The sequence below is a fragment of the Stomoxys calcitrans genome, chromosome 5 (genome assembly GCF_963082655.1).
Source record: "Stomoxys calcitrans chromosome 5, idStoCalc2.1, whole genome shotgun sequence".
NCBI lineage: Eukaryota > Metazoa > Arthropoda > Insecta > Diptera > Muscidae > Stomoxys > Stomoxys calcitrans.
This window is the reverse complement of record NC_081556.1, coordinates 30876799-30894678: the sequence shown is the minus strand read 5'-3', so window position 1 is coordinate 30894678 and position 17880 is coordinate 30876799. Positions and strand designations below refer to the sequence as shown.

The window sequence follows — 17880 nt, the reverse complement described above, 5'->3', positions numbered from 1 at the left end:
AATCAATAATATACAGTGAGCGTCAAAAAATTTTTCATAAGACATAATTTTACAGGTTTTTTTCTGGTCAAATACCTCAAACATACCTCCATTGCTAAACAAAACTTTGTTCGGGAAAGACATTTCTTTTATTTTCGTACTTAGTATACAAAGTAAAAAACAAATGCTTTTGCACACCTTATGACGCTCACTGTATACATATCGTAGGGTCGGAAATGGATATTTCGATGTGTTATAAATGCAATGACATCTTTCGGTGGTGGTTATAAAAATGCATTTTCTACATATGTCCTCAAGAAGTAAAATCAGTGGAACGGTAAATTTATAAACTTTTTAAATTGCTCATGAAAGCAAATCGATAAATTCTAATAGAGGTAAACTTTCAGCAATTTTCCTAAAAGGTTTCACTGTGTCTAAACCTACTTCTAAATTTTAAAAACATAGATTTGATACTGCGGAAGAATAACAACTTTTTTTTAATGATTAAATATTGGGTTGTCCAAAAAGTAATTGCGGATTTTTTAAAAGAAAGTAAATGCATTTTTAATAAAACTTAGAATGAACTTTAATCAAATATACTTTTTTACACTTTTTTTCTAAAGCAAGCTAAAAGTAACAGCTGATAACTGACAGAAGAAAGAATGCAATTACAGAGTCACAAGCTGTGAAAAAATTTGTCATCGCAGACTATATGAAAAATTCACAATTACTTTTTGGGCAACCCAATATATACAGTGAGCGTCAACAAAATTTACATAAGACATAATTTTACAGTTTTTTCTGGCCAAATACCTTAAACATACATTCATTACTAAACAGAACTTTGTTCGGGAAAGATATTTCTTTTATTTTTGTATTTAGTATACAAAGTAAAAAACAAATGCTTTTGCACACCTTCTTATGACGCTCACTGTATACATATCGTAGGATCGGAAATGGATATTTCGATGTGTTATAAATGCAATGACATCTTTCGGTGGTGGTTATACAAATGCATTTTCTACATATGTCCTCAAGAAGTAAGATCAGTTGAACGGTAAATTTATAAACTTTTTAATTTGCTCATGATAGAAAATCGATAAATTCTAATAGAGGTAAACTTTCAGCAATTTTCCTAAAAGGTTTCACTGTGTCGAAACCTACTTCTAAATTTTCATAACATAGATTTGATCCTGGTATGCAATCGCCTTTTAACAGAAGTAAAAACTTCCCGCCAGATGTGAAGTTATTGGTTTTTGACCGTAGATTTTAGAGAACTGCGGAAGAATACCAACTCTGTTGTAGATAAGTTTTAAAATGATTAAATACTTCTAAATATCGTCAGCAGCTGGTGGTGGGAAATCAGCACCGTAAAAGAATCGATACTAAGACTGGGATTCAGGAAAATAGGCGTATATGCTTATCTATACCCCACAGTCTTCCCTTATGAAATGGAGTTTAAAAAACTAAAAACACCTTAGACAAATTAAACTTTATGTATATTTATTAATCAAAAACCAATTTAGAAGCAGTCATCAATGCTGGGCAAGGTACCATCACAGTACTTCCAGGTGGACCAGGCAGTCCAGCCTTGTTGTTTCAACACCAATTGGGCGCACTTGACGGCGGGTTCAATGCTGTCAACCAAGAAATCTTCACACTTGATCTTGCACTCATCGTAGGAGAAGGCACCAGAGGGAGGAGAGCACCAGTAGTAGTTGTTGATCTGGAAGATACCATAGTCGCGAGAGCCATTGGAGTTCAAGGAGCCAACAGCCTTGGTGTTGTAGGAGGATTCATGTTGGGCAATGCAAGTCCAACGTGCCAATTGATCCTTGGGTACACCCAATTTGTACATCTCCTTGGCCAAGGAGCAACGAGTGTAGACCTCGGCGAAGGCAGGGGCGACCAAAAGGACGGCGGCCAAAATAGCGAGAGTGAACTTGAACATTTTGTGTTTTGAAACGTTAACGACTGTAATTTTTTGGCGTCTCTATTGTGGCTTTTATACCAGTTTTCCAAATGAAAAACTCTTATCATTAAATGGTTAAAAAACGTTTTAGGTCGGGTGCCGTTTTATCGGTTGGTGATAGCAAATGCAAAAAGGGACAAACCTCTCAGATATCAATGAGTGCTGTCCGATTCAAGTTTAAGCTTAGTGATAGCATAAAATTTAAACTATGATGGATGGTTATATTTTTTTTGGTTATTAAAAAGAAGGAATATATTCGTGGAAATTATAATTATGGAGTGTAATTGAAAACTTGTTATCACTCCATTCAAAATATTTTTTTTTTATGAAAGGCGAAGTTTTATTCATCGTATGATTTTTATCTTAGTTTTCCCTCTACACTACATGGTACAAAAAGCTTATATGGCTTTTATATGGAACGATATCCCGATTTTATTTCTTAAATGAAAAGAAGGCTTATTTTTCTTAAAATTCATTTTAAGATGCCGAGTTCATTTAAGATGCCGAGTTGTATTAGTTCGTCAACTGTGGTAAACATAATGCACATAAGTCCAATTTTCAATGTAACATCAAGTTAAGACGCTGATATGGACGGGCATATCAGGTGTCACAAGACCCTCTCAAGACAATTTGGATCGTTTCCTTCTTGAAGTTAAATAAATTCTATTCATACCAAACTGGCTTAAATCCCTGTTAAGCACGAGTCCTTAAAAGTTAATATTATTCAGCCAAAGGACCCTCATAAAATATTTGCTGCATACTCTACGATAAACAGTCTCTTACCTATATAGCATGAAACTGGCACGTGGGATATACAATCTCTGTACATGTATTGGTGCTGACATTGTTGAATGCCCCCGTAGATGAAATAAAAAAAAAATTAGGGGAATCTAAGTTCGGCCAGGCCGAATCTTATATACCCTCCACCATGGATCGCATTTGTAGAGTTCTTTTGCGCGGTATCTCTTTTTAGGCAAACAAAGAATAACATCAGGTTATATACCGATTTGCGCCATATTAAGCACAGTTGTTGGAAGCCATAACATAGCACCTCATGCAAAATTTCAGTCAAATCGGATAAGAATTACGCCCTCTAGTGGCTGAAGAAGTCAATACCCATAATCGGTTTATATGGCAGCTATTCCAGGTTATGAACCGATTTAAACCATACTTAGCACAGTTGTTGGAAGTGATATCAAAACACCACGTACGAAGCGCCCTCTACAGGCTCAAGAAGTCAAGACCCAAGATCGGTTTATATGGCAGCTATATCAAAACATGGACCGATTTGGCCCAGTTACAATTCCAACCGACCTACACTAATAAAAAGTATTTGTGCAAAATTTCAAGCGCCTAGCTTGGCTCCTTTGTAAGTTAGAGTGCTTTCGACAGGCAGACGGACGGACATGGCTAGATCGACTTAAAATGTCATGACGATCAAGAATATATATAATTTATGGGGTCTTGGGACACATATTTTGAGGTGTTACAAACAAAAAGACTAAATTAGTATACCTCCATCCTATGGTGGACGGTATAAAAAATGTCAATGTTCACTGCCAATATTTACATCTTAGTGACACGTGTAAATACCGCTGGTTGGTTGTTGTGACCCAGTTAATGGCCAAGTTTGCAGGCTCGACATCAGTGGCCTACCGCCTGGCTTTAATCACCTGTTTCGAGGACACTTTAATGCGCATCACGTTTCATGGCATTTTCCCCTAGGTAACGTCCAGTGGGTCATACCATTGACAGATCAGATTGGAGGCTCCACTCTCTACTCGATGAATGAGGATGCTCCCATTAGAATAACAAGGAGGTGCAGCAGCTCGCCAGACATCTCCATTGCATGCCCTGACGTATATTGGCAAACCGTAGTTACTTTGGGATTAGACCACTTCCCGATAATACTCACCATCGACCGACCACGCGACTATAAAATCTCTTAGCCCCGTTTTTCCCCGTTTTTCAATCAGAAGAAGGCCAATTGGTTCGGCTTTAGAGAGAATCGCAGCTGCAATAAGCTGACACCTCCCTCAAATGTGCTAGTTGACGAGAGGAAATTCAAAGACATCATTAGGTAAGGTTAGATTGAAAAGAGGATGCGGATAGTAATCCATTTTTTCCATACCATGCCCCTAAATTGGTTCATGTTCATGTCTGGTATTATGTCCCCATCTAAGTGCCGGTGTATGTTAGGCGTGAAGCCGGGCAATAACATAAGAAATGCTCCAAAGCTCATCATCCTACCGACATGCTATCACTTGCCGCACCGATTTTTGTATAAGTGAGCTCGTGGTCCTATGTATCCCGTTATGATATCTAAAGCTATACTGACCTCCTTCTTACTTCCTTTCAGTAATAGCGTAAACTTCTGATAATCTGGATCTCCCCATAGGATTTTCGTCGTCCTACCGACATCATTAACGCAGCAGCCACTTGCTTTATATCGTATAACGTTCGAATAACCCAAGTACGGCCTAATTTTCCGGAGCAGGCAGCGGTAACGCAAACGAGCGTGATGGGATTCTTTGCACGGACCCCAGAAGCAGGGAGCTGAATTTGAAGATAAACAGGGTAGTCAAGGAACATAAGCGGAATTAGTGGCTGGAACATTTCGAGCAACATAACTCAAGTACCGGTTTAGGCAACCTCTGGTCTTCTGTCAAGTCACTCTCGAACCCCGGTAGAAGGGATGACAGGACCTCAATTATTTTTGGCGAAGTAACTGTGACTGACCACAAGAGATTTGCCAGGTTATTCAACCGTCAATTTTTTAACCATCTCACGAGTGACAAGTTTAGGAGAAGAGCCATTCGTCGTATCCCTGGTCTGATGGACAGCCATTACAATTTAGCGTGAACGAAGTTACGAGTGGCATTTGTGGCGTCATGCCATCCAAGGCGTTTGGCCCCAACGGAATCGCTGATGCTGACGAATCTGAATCTTTCTGGAGTCGAGTACCTTGCAATTGGCCCCACCTGTCTTTGAACTCTCTTACACTACACGATGTCTAGAAGATGGGCAGAGTGATCCCGCTACTAAAGCCTGGGAAAGACCCGAGTAATGGGGAGTGGTACAGACCGATCTCCCTTCTCTCACTAGTAGCCCAAGACGCTTGAGGGACTACTCCTCCCGAGCCTCGTTGGAGAATTTCCATTCGCATACGTATTGGGACGTCAATTAAAACACCTCGTGCCAAATCTTGTTAAGATCTGACCAAAATTTCGGCTGCTACAGCTTCAAAAGCCCATATCGGATGAAATATATATATCCGAACTATTTCTTAATCTGAACCGATTTTGTTCAAAACCAATAGCGTTTATACTTGGGCCAAAGAAGTGACATGTGCAAAATTTTGTTGCAATCGTACAATAAATGCGAACTGCACCTAGATCACAAGAATACATGGACAGACAGATAGAAGGACAGACGAACAGAGCTAAATCGAATCAGGAAGTGGTTCTAATTCGATCGGTATAGTTATCAATGGATCTAGATCTTCTGCTTCTTAGCGTTTCAAACAAATCCACAACGTTTTTATACCCTGTACTACAGTTGTGGTGTAGGGTGTAAAAAGGGAGCTCCGCATGGCTAGGTGATATCTCCGGCCCCTCCGGACGGCATAGAGATCGTATGATACGCAGACGATTGTACGATCATGGCGTCAAGCCTCCCACCCATTGTTGACATCTACGATTGATTAAACGTCTACCTCAACGAACTAACTGCTTATGTAGCAGCAAGAGAGGAGGCCACCGTAGCGCAGAGGTTTGAATGTCCGCCTCTGACGCTGAACGCCTGGGTTCAAATTCTGGCAGAAACATAAAACAGAAAATTTTTCAGCTATGGTTATGCCCTCCTAATGCTGACGACATTTGTGAGGTACTTTGCCCTGTAAAAACTTCTCCCCAAAGAGGTGTCGCTCTGCGGCACGCCGTTCGGACTCGGTTATAAAAAGGAGATCCTTTATCATTGAGCTTAAAACGGGAATCGGACAGCACTCATTGATAAGTGAGAAGTTTGCCCCTATTCTTTAATGGAATGTCTATGGGCAAATTTGCATTTGCAGCTGCAAGAGATCTGCAGATTTCTGCCACCAAATCTTCAGTCACATTGTTCACTATAAACATGCATGAGGTGCGTAGGCAGCTGCTACCAAATCTTCAGTCACATTGGTCACTATAAACATGCATGAGGTGCCTAGGCAGCTGAAAGGGATTGACGATGAAGTGACAATCCCACCTTCAAGTGTCCCAAAATACTTATTGTCACATTTGACAGCCCATACATATTCTCCCCCCATTCCACTGCAATTTGGGTTAAGGTCAAAAGTAGAAACAAGGTCCTCAAGTAACTTGCAGGCTGTACTTGCGGTACAGACAAAGAACCTTGTTGACCACGTACAAAGCATTTCGCCGGTCAGTGGTAAGTTATGCAGCCCGCCAATGTGAACTCATCAGCTATGTGACACACGGTGGATCTGGCAGAATGCCGCTTTTCGAACTGTGAAGGGTAGTCTCCTCAGTTCTCACGTGAACCAACTCCACCATGAGACGAAGATCCTTCCCCTCCGAAGACCTAACTACATGCTGCCCAAGCAATACTTTCTGGACTGTTATCGCAGGGACCATCTCAATTATCATCTTGTGGATAGGTATTCGCCGCCCTCAAGGTGGATCTTCTTGATCTAGAGCGAGAGAGTCAGCGCTACAAGAGAGAACCTCTATATGAAGCGGCATACAAAGCTGGTCTCATGCATGCACGTTAGTATATGCGGTGAATAGCTAATGGGTGAATGTTTTTCTTGAAGAATTACCGCTACCTATCGCACCTAAGAAAAGTGACCTCTCCCAGCTAACCAGAGTAGTTCTGGATCAATTACCTCATCCAGCAGATGCAGTTGCATCAACTCTTACAGAGCAAGGGTTGATGACAACGTGCAGGATGTGTGTCCCGCTTGTATCCTGGGACCACACGTTACCTATTTAATTGACCAGCCAGACCCAGAATTTCTTGATCTCAAAACTCAGACCCTTTATCTCGGAACCAAGCAGACGAAGGATACAACACAACACAACACACTGCTACAATAACAACATCTTAGCATCGATAGACTCCTATATACGTCGTACCCTCGCCCTGTAGAATAGTCTCCACTCACCTTGATATTAAATATTTTTATTCTACAATATTTCACTATTTAGTTAAAGCAAAGTATGTACATTGAACAACATTAGAACACATGAAATAGAAACACTTAAGAAAATCACAAAGCAAAATCACATCATTGCCTTCTGCAATGTATTTCATGCTGTATCTACATCAAACCAGCACTTCTGCCCATTACAGTTGTCTGATTGTGATTATTACGACTTAATATCTGCCTCATTGTTTGCAGTTCATCGCGCAAAGCTAGAACTTGGGCTCTCAACAAAGAGTTTTCCTGTTCCAAAAAGGCAGCGCGAAATGCTATACGATCCTCTCGTATCTTTCGGGCATCACGAGATTTCTTGGCTGCCTCATTGTTGCGTTTTCTACGCTCATAGTATTTATCATCTTTCTGCTCCTCGGGAATGGGTCTCTTTTCACCACGAGGTCGACGATGCAAAAAAGCAGGAAACATGCTACCCACACGATTCAATTCCATCAGGGGGAAATCTACAGGGCTTAGATTTCGAGCTGCCGGTGTTAGATATTCAAAAGCTGGTAGTGCTGGTTGCGAAGTACTATTTAAAAGAGCAGCAGAAGAACCAGGCAGGGGTAGGATATTGATGTTGGGTAAAGTCAAACCTGCCGGAGAAACTGTTTGCAATAGATTTGCTTCATCCATTAAAGAATCTTGAGTTTTTGAAACATTTAGCGATTTTTCCGAACTTGTTTCGTTTTGACTTGGGCATCCCATGGTGTTTTCCAGTTCAATTGGTATTTGTTCCAATGTGGAATTGTCCATGACATCCAATATGGGCGAGGTGGGAGGAGTTTTTGCTGTCTCATAGTTGTGATGTAGAATTGGGTCCAATTGAGGATTGATTTGTGGATTGTCTTTTAGCAGGTTGTAGTAAGGTGAAGGATCTAAAATGTTAAAAATGTGAAGGTTGAAAGTCTATGTTTTGTCTAAAGGTAATTGTTTTTCTTGTTTTCAAAAAGGAATATTACATTAAATATGCTACAAGAGAACTGAAATCTGTGGGTACGCCTCTAGTGACATACAAGTTCACATACTCTAAGAGTGTGTCGAAAAATGACAGATGATCATAAATTACAAGCTTCGTTCATATATGCGGGTCCTGCATTTCCTAGGACAGATGGTCCATATAACTGGTTGGTCTAATGAAAGGTTGTAGAAAACTCTTCAATAAGGTGGAAAGGGCATCACAGGACTGGGACATCTATAAGACAGTATTAGGATAACATAAGGGCAAGCTGAAAAGCCTCTGAACAAATCCTGGACGGAGTATTGCAATACTCCGTTGAAGATACATTCCAGACATCTAAACTACAGAAGATTTTATTCTCCACACCTATTACGATTGGGTACATTGATAAGTTCTAGAATGTATGGGCAACGTCTAGTGAGGAAGCTCTAGAACTATTCGTGTTCACACATTACTCACGAAACCCTCCAATGAACAACGTGCCGCCGGAAAAAGTTGTCACTTCGTCGGGAATTGTTGAAAAAATGTGTTGAGTCAAGAATTCTTTGGGCGATCAATATTACGACTCCTTAAATCATCAGGACGAGATAAGTATCTCGAATGAAGGAGGATGAAGGGAGACAAAGGTAATTTTCATTCTTAAAGCATAGTACTAGCTCATTTGATCGAAAATTGTCTATTAATGGAAATTAGTTGAAGCGAAAGATGTATTGACGGAGCGTATATTTTGCTCATATAACTCAGTACTACTTCTAGATAATGTATTCGCATTTTCTTTGTCACCAATTTTATACGCTCCTCCATTGGATGAAGTTATACTAATTTCACCATAAAGTATATATATTCTTGATCGTCATGACATTTTATGTCGATCTAGCCATGTCCGTCCGTCAGTCCGTTCGTCCGTCCTTCTGTCGAAAGCACCTTAGTTTAAGAAGGAGTAGAGCTAGGCGCTTGAAATTTTGCATAATTACTTCTTATTAATGTAGATCGGTTGGAATAGCTAGCTCCCATATAAACCGATCTCCCGAATAAACTTCTTGAGCCACTAGAGGGCGCCATTCTTATCCGATTTTGCTGAACTTTTGCAAGGCGACTTTGCCTTTGATCTCCAATAGATGTACCGAGTATAATTTCAATCGGTTTAAAACCTGATATAGCTTTCATAGAAACCGATCTCCCGAATGTACTTCTTGGGCCACTAGAGGGCGAATTTTTTATCCGCTTTGGCTGAAATATTGAACCAGAACCTATCCTATGACCTCCAACATATGTATGGAGTTTGGTTCCAATCAGTCCAAAACTAGATATATCTCTCAAAAATTCCGATCTCCCGAATATACTTCTTGATCCTCTAAAAGGCGCAATTCTTATCCAAACATATAAAAAATCCATAAATCCTTTTTTAGTTTCTGGCTATAAAGAAAAATCGTCCAAAGAACTTGACAAATGTGATCCATGGTGAAGGGTATATCAGATTCGGCCCAGCCAAACTTAGTTTTATAATCCGTTTTGACTGTTGTTCGGACTAAAAGTCGAACTTAGTACTAGACTTAAAGCAGGAAACCCGTGCTATACGAAATCCAAAAATGTCCGTGCTATAAATCTGTATTCTGTCAGACTCTAGAGAAGTATCTTAGGGCGAATATTCGTAGAGATCGCCTGTTTCGACAACAGCAAGCCTATAACAAGGTCAAGTCCACAGAAGCAGCCTTTTATGACTGCAGAGAAGGTTTTCTAGCTACCAAGGAATATGGGAGCTATATTAGGTTATAGACCTATTCAAACCACATGTTGGAGGTTAAGGAAGCTTTTTCTTTGGTCGTAATGCAGAAATTTGGCATCTCCATTAACTGTGCTATCATTGATACAATGCCCGAAATTCAAGGTGGTGTCAATTGTATACTCTCTGAGACAGTTTTTAATAAACAGAACTGTTCAGACTAGATGACCATGTGTCTATACTCTAAAGAACTAGGATTGAGCATAGCAAGAAAGCTACCTGATTCCCATGGTGTGTATCGAGCGAAGATCCTGTCCAGTTCTGGTTGTAGTTTGAATGAGTCGACTGTAGTATTCGATTAAAGAGTCTGATTACAAATTGTTACTTTAATCTAAGCAAAGTGAAAGTTGTCTTACCCTCACAACAGTGATCGCAGCAATTTGTTTAGACAAAATGTCCAGAGACAATAAGTGTAGCACTAAATTCAGTATATCAGATAGTGTCGGCGGCTGTGTGATTGGGACGCCATCCTTTGAATCCGCCTGCGTATTGAACAGTTGGTGGATTTTTTAGGTGCAGTCCACCAAAAAACCAACCCATATTGCTAATTTTGCCCATGAACATTCCACTAAGGAACAGGGGCAAACTTCTCACATATCAATGAGTGCAGTCCGATTCAAGTTTAAGCTCAATGATAATCGACCTCCTTTTTATAGCCGAGTCCGAACGGCGTACGGCAGTGCGACACGTCTTTGGAGAGAAGTTTTACAAGGCTTAGTACCTCACAAATGTTGCCTGGATTAGGAGGGGAAAACCACCGCTGAAATTTATTTTGTGATGGTCTCGCCAGGATTCGAACCCAGGCGTTCAGCGTCATAGGCGGTCATGCTAACCTCTGCGCTACGGTGGCCTCCAAAAAAACCAACCCATATAAATATAAATATTTATTATAAATATTTATTATAAATATAAATATTTAGTATTATAGGCATGAGTACAGATGGGTGATGGGTAAATACCCAAAAGGTATTAACCCGGTAAATTGGGTAAATACCCAGGTATTTACCCATTTATACCCAAAAGCTGGGTATTTATATTTGTATTTGTATATAAACCTGACCTTCTGATCTCATAAATTCAGATTTAAGTTATATATAGCCGCTATATGGACCGATCTCCAGACTTAAAGTCTTGAGGCAATAAATTGGTAATTTTTCATCCGATATCAATGAAATCAATCAATGGCACAGTGAGTTCTGGTAGACCCCTACCCATATCTGTGAAGTGTGGTTCAGATCGGACAATATTTGGATATAGCTGCCCTACAGACCGACCGCCCGATATAGGGTATTGAGGCTATAAAAGATCCATTTATTACCGAATTCGATGAAATTTGGCACAGTGTGTTTTGGTAGACCCTTTCCCATTCCTTTCAAGTGTGATTCAGATAGGACCATATTTGAATATAGCTGCCACATAGACCGATTTCTCGATATAGAGTATTGAGCTCACAAAAGGAGCATTTTTCATCCGATTTTGATGAAATTTGAAACAGTGCGTTTTGGTAATCATCTAAACCTTTTTGTTGAGTATCGTCCAGATTGGGAATGTGGACCAGATTGGACTATTAGACCAAGCGTTGAATTTTTACCCGGTAGAAACCCATCTCTAGGCATGAGGAGTACATTATACAGCACGCGGTTGTAGCACCTTGTATTTGCCAACATACACATTGTTTGCCCTTAGAATCTAACATTATTCCACAATGTTGGATTTCAAGTTGAAGAAATTGTCGGTATTCTGCGACCCATAAAGCAAATGGATTTTTAGATGGTGCTCAGCCTCGCACCAAGGGGTGCAAATAGGTCCAAATGTAAAAGAAAGAATTGGAATCCGTACATGGTTTGCTTTGTAGTAAATGGGGGTGATGGTGGACTTATCTTAATAAAGGGTGATTTTTTTGAGGTTAGGATTTTCATGCATTAGTATTTGACAGATCACGTGGGATTTCAGACATGGTGTCAAAGAGAAAGATGCTCAGTATGCTTTGACATTTCATCATGAATAGACTTACTAACGAGCAACGCTTGCAAATCATTGAATTTTATTACCAAAATCAGTGTTCGGTTCGAAATGTGTTCATTCACCGTTCAGCGATGAGGCTCATTTCTGGTTGAATGGCTACGTAAATAAGCAAAATTGCCGCATTTGGAGTGAAGAGCAACCAGAAGCCGTTCAAGAACTGCCCATGCATCCCGAAAATGCACTGTTTGGTGTGGTTTGTACGCTGGTGGAATCATTGGACCGTATTTTTTCAAAGATGCTGTTGGACGCAACGTTACGGTGAATGAACACATTTCGAACCGAACACTGATTTTGGTAATAAAATTCAATGATTTGCAAGCGTTGCTCGTTAGTAAGTCTATTCATGATGAAATGTCAAAGCATACTGAGCATCTTTCTCTTTGACACCATGTCTGAAATCCCACGTGATCTGTCAAATACTAATGCATGAAAATCCTAACCTCAAAAAAATCACCCTTTAGTAAATTTGGTCTACGTAGCCCCAAAATTTGATATTCTTTTGTAAACCGAGTCCTTGGTTTGACTTCTTGACCTCTAAAATTAGGTTATTGCGATCCATGGTGATGAGTTTATACGTTTTCACACATATTATGCGAACTATAATGTTTTGTTCATAATTTGAAGTGATATTTTAAACTCATTTTGGGTGACCCACAAAATTGTACCTCACCGGTCAACTTTTATTAAAACAATTAAAAATGCATTAAGTTCGGCCGGGCCGAGCTTTGGATACCCAGCACCTCGAGTATATAAATAAATCCCCTTTCGTCTTAATCCGGTGAAAATTGGATAACTTATGCACCCAAATTCGACACGGACATTGAGTGGTCTAATATATATGTCACTATTCAATTTTGTAGAACAAAATATTGGTCTTTTTGGCAGATATATCCAATTATAAACCGATTTGAACCATATTAAGGTTGGATATCACGAAGTTCAGAAATACTCACTGTTTAAAATTTCAGCGAAATCGGGTAATAAATAATGCTTTTATGAGCTTCAGTCCCCTTATCGGCAGATCGGTTTATATGGCAGCTATATCTGAATATAGTCCGATCAGAACCATATGTAGGTCGGATGTTGGGAGGTCTTAACCTACTCACTGTTTTAAATTTCAGCGAAATCGGGCAATAAATAAAGCTTTTATTGGCTTCAGACCCCTTATCGGCAGATCGGTCTATATGGCAGCTATATCTAAATATAGTCCTATCTGAACCATATTTAGGTCGGGTGTCAAGGCTACGAATAACTCACTGTTTCAAATTTTAGCGAAATCGATTAAAAAATAAAATTTTTATGGCCTTCAGACCCTCTATCGGCAGATCGGTCCATATGACAGCTATATCTAAATATAGTCCGATCTGGTCGGATGTTGGGAGACTTTAATCTGCGCACTTTTCCAAATTTCAGCGAAATCGGATAAAAAATTAAAGCTTTTATGGCCTTCAGACCCTTTATCGGGAGATCGGTCTATATGACAGCTATATCTAAATATAGTCCGATCTGCACCATATTTAGGCCGGTGTCAGGAGGCTAAGAATAACTCACTGTGTCAAATTTCAGCGAAATCGGATAAAAATTAAAGGTTTTATGGCCCTCAGACCCTTTATCAAGAGATCGTTCTATATGACAGCTATATCTAAATATAGTCCGATCTGAACCATATTTACGTGAGATATCGGGAGGCTTAAAATAACCCAGTGTTTCAAATTTCAGTGAAAGCCTTTATGAAGCTCAGACCCTTTATCGGGAGATCGGTCTATATAGCAGCTACATCCAAATATGGACCGATCTAATCCATATTTAGATCAGATGTCGGGAGGCTTAAAAAAACCCACTGATGCAAATTTCTGCGAAATCGGGTAATAAATAAAGTTTTTATGGTCTTCAGACCCTTTGTCGGGAGATCGGTCTATATAGCAGCTATATTCAAATATGGACCGATCTAATCCATATTTAGGTCAGATGTCGGGAGGCTTAAAATAACCCACTGATGCAAATTTCTGCGAAATCGGGTAATAAATAAAGCTTTTATGGTCTTCAGACCCTTTATCGGGAGATCGGTCTATATGGTAGCTATATCTAAATATCGTCCGATCTGAACCATATTTTTATCAGTTGTCGGGAAGCCTTAAATTACTCACTGTTTTAAATTTCAGCAAAATCAGATGAAAAATAAAGTTTTATCGGGAGATCGGTCTATATAGCACCTATATCCAAAAATGCTCCGATTTGGCCCATTCAAGAACTTAACCAGCGTGCATCAAAAAGACGTATCTGTGCCAAATTTCAGCCCAATATCTCAATTTTTGAAGGCTCTAGAGTGATTACAACAGACGGACGGACAGACACACGAACATCGTTAAATCGTCTTAGAATTTTACTACGATCCGCAATATATATACTCTGTAGGGTCGGAAATTGATATTTCGATATATTTCAAACGGTATGACTAAATGAATATACCCCCTATCCTACGGTGGTGGGTATAAAAACATCCGTATTCACAAGAATTCCATTGATTATATACAAAGAGTTCACTAAACAGAAACCTTTTTACGATTTGAATAGGTAGGTCCACGATCTTTTCCTCCACTAAAATTGCATATTTCATATACTTTAAAATTCTTTTCAATTCAAATTTTCTTTCAAGTATAACGGTAAACGTTCTTTGTTGATTACTAAGTACATCAATTTGAAAATCTTTCACCTCACCAAACTTCGAACTCTACCTGTGTTCGGAGGTAACATAAGACGATTTCTTGTTCTCAGAAAGTGAAATGTTGAAAATGAAAATGGTTCCACTAAATTGTTAAAATTCCTTTGATGTAGCGAGGTATTGCACATTTTGTTTTAAGTAGGCTGATAAAATTGAAATTCCAAATATCCGTTATTATCACACGAAAGTTTCTAAGCCACCAAGCGAGAATGTTACCATTACAAATCACGTCTAAACAATAACTAACACATTTCTAAGCTAACAAAGTCCTTAAAAAACAATATCCTCCACCATATTTAGATTTCAATAGTCGATTGGGAGGGAGGGCAAAAACATTGCGTACTGGCTTACAAGTAAAAATGTCGGACGGGATATGTGAATGGTGTTCTATATGTTTTTGTTGTTTACTACCCCCAACTATTAGAGGCTTTGATTCAACCAATCACGCAATGTTGACTGGTAATTGCCACGTAAATTACATGACACTTTGCTACATACACAAACTTGCACATATATGTACATATGTATATACTAGTAAGGATATTTGTAAACGTGTGTATGTTGAATATTGTCATTGTCAGTCTGTGATATACTTACCTCTAACTATATTTATAATACATACGTTTTTAGTTTCTGGCATGTGTAATGTCATAGTTGATTATAAGGACTTCATATAACTGGTTACAACAAATGAAAGGACATTATCATTTGTGGTGAAAGGGAGTCACCATTCCATATTGCAAGTTCTGCTTTTTGGTGTGTGTGAGGGTAATAGTTTATTGATTGTGTTGTAGTAGAAATAGAAAAAAGTAATAAGAGTTAGAAAATAATTTGATAGTAATAATAATAATGGGTATGTGCTGAGGTACATGTAAAGGAATTCTTAATACACACTACTATTGTTTGTCCTTCGCTAGATAATCCATGTAATGAAATGAGGGCATAATAAAACTTTTATAAGTTAAAAAAGTTATAATAATGTTCAGGTAATATAACACAGATTCAGGACAGTTGTTTTTAGAGTGATAGACCTGTCTACAAAATACATGTTTTCGGACTTTGCAGTGCTTGCTATAATATGTAAATTGCTTTGCCATTTTACGCTAATGTACACCCAAAAGAGATAAAATTATTGGGACATATTTACGGCAAACAAAATACTTTTATTACAACATTTTTCCTTTATTTTAACTATATAACGTTTCGCTTCAACATACCAAAAGTTAGCCATATACGGTGCATTGATGGGCATTACTAACTTTGTTTATTGTGAATATTCCAGCAGCTTCGCCTACATTGAAAGGACCTTTCTTTTGTTGTGAAACCAAAAACTTTTTAATGACAAAAGAGTTTTGATAGCCACAAATGATTATTTGTTAACTGTATCAATAATTATTGTCCTGTGTCTCTCCTACTATAGAAATAAGGTGAGGTTTTGAGCCTTTAGACCAGTGATGGGCAAAACTACTCACACTATTGCACATTACCGTGAGCGTACACATTAAATAATCCCAAGCAAGCCCATGAGCTTGTACATGATTGCAATTGTGTGCTCGTCACTGGTAGTGACACATATAGACTCATACATAACTTTTTTCTATTTGTTTTGACTGACGAAAGATCAGTCAGTTTATTGAGCAGCTCTTAGGTACACATATTCTGTATGTGAAGAATGATAGGTATTGTCAGGTTAAAATATCTTTATACTTGTCACACATTTTTGTAAGAATTTACTGCAAAAAAACATGTACTTTTATCGTAAACTAATTCCAACGTTTTACAGAAAAGAAGAAGTTACTTGGCAAAAAATGCCTTTTTGTACAACGAATTATTTTTTTGCGCGTACGATATCTGTATATATCTATATATCAGAACAGGTATTACTTATTACGACAAAATTGTAAATCCTTTCAGAAGTAGGCTCAAAAAAGACTCCAAAGACTCAACAGACGCGGTGGTGGCATAAGACTCTAGCATGATTTCCGGCCCTCCTATAGGTGTGTGCGTCCCTGCAACTGTAGTCGAGAGTAATGCTTCAAGCGCACAACCAGTCGTCAGATTAATGAACGAGGAAGAGACGGATAAGCCACAAGGATGCGCAGTTCGTCCTCAGGCTTTAAGTAAAGGTGGCGTTTTCCATTGAGATTCAGACAGCGACAATGTCAATGAAAAAGTCATCGCAGCCGAATCGAGATATGAGGACAGTGGGATGACGGCAGTAGTGAGCATGGCTTCGCTAAGCTCACAACAAGACCGAGAAAGCAATCCGGGTGAAAGGATGCAGATAGGGATAGAACTGAAATTCCAAGCTCTTCAAAGGAAGCTGGAAAGAGAATCAAATCTCCCGAAGTGTTAAATTGGGAATTCCGTGCTACTTACAAAATCTTTGTTTTCCATGCCACTCCCCTAAGTTGGTTCATGTCTGGTATCGTGTCCCCACCTAAGTACCTTTGTCTGTCAGCCGCGAAAGCCCCACAATCACATAGGAAATGCTCCAACGTCTCGTCAGCTTTCCCATATGCCCAACACATGCTATCACTTGCCGCACCGATTTTGCATAAGTGAGCTCGTAGTCTTATGGGTCCCGTTATGACACCAAAAGCTAATTTGACCTCCTTCTTACTTCCTTTCAGTAATAGCTTTGTTCTCTCACGATCCGGATGACCCCATTGAATTTTCGCCGTCCTACCGATTGTTTTGCTGCTCCACAGTGTTACACGCGCCCTTAACTCAGACTGAGTCGACCTGAAAGGCATCCGGTTAACCTAGTTAATCGACGGCAGTTCTCCGGCCTGCACCGACAAATCGTTTGTCATTCCCCCTTAATCTGTTATGGCCCGGCACCCAAACTATGCAGATTGTGCCGTCTTCAGAGAAGGCGTTTATCTCCTTCTCACACTGCAAGACTGTTCGTGATCTTAACCTCCTGGTTGTTATTGCCAATTTCCATAAATTGTACTGTTCGTAAAGATGTTCACACTCGACACTCTCCCGTTAGTACCACACCACCTCACACATTCCGTGATTGCCCGGATCTCCGCCCGCTGGTCCGTATTATGGTCGGCCAATCTCCCAGACTCCCAGGCCCACTCTGTCCCCTAGCTTTAATCCATCCGTATAACATGATCTTCCAGGCGGCAATTTTAGGATTCCGTCAGTCCAAGACTGCCGCTGCGAGCAGTGCCTCGCACTCGACCTCAAGTGTCGTCTCAGGTATTCGATCGAAAACATTTTATCTTCC

At 39.5% G+C, this 17880-nt stretch overlaps 2 protein-coding genes across 2 annotated transcripts; both read right to left on the bottom strand.

The window, feature by feature from the left end:
• Nucleotides 1-1501: 1501 nt before the first annotated feature.
• LOC106091214 (lysozyme 2-like) lies at nt 1502-1930 on the bottom strand. The gene has a single exon (XM_013257685.2). The coding sequence runs from the start codon at nt 1928-1930 to the stop codon at nt 1502-1504; it is 429 nt and encodes a 142-aa protein (XP_013113139.1).
• Nucleotides 1931-7243: 5313 nt separating this feature from the next.
• LOC106091205 (hepatic leukemia factor) lies at nt 7244-16123 on the bottom strand. Its single transcript, XM_059369713.1, has 5 exons — nt 16112-16123; nt 15899-15970; nt 10112-10177; nt 9996-10052; nt 7244-8057 (listed from the first exon to the last, which is right to left on the bottom strand). The coding sequence occupies exons 1-5, from the start codon at nt 16121-16123 to the stop codon at nt 7272-7274; spliced, it is 993 nt and encodes a 330-aa protein (XP_059225696.1). The 3' UTR covers nt 7244-7271.
• Between the last annotated feature and the right edge of the window lie 1757 nt (nt 16124-17880).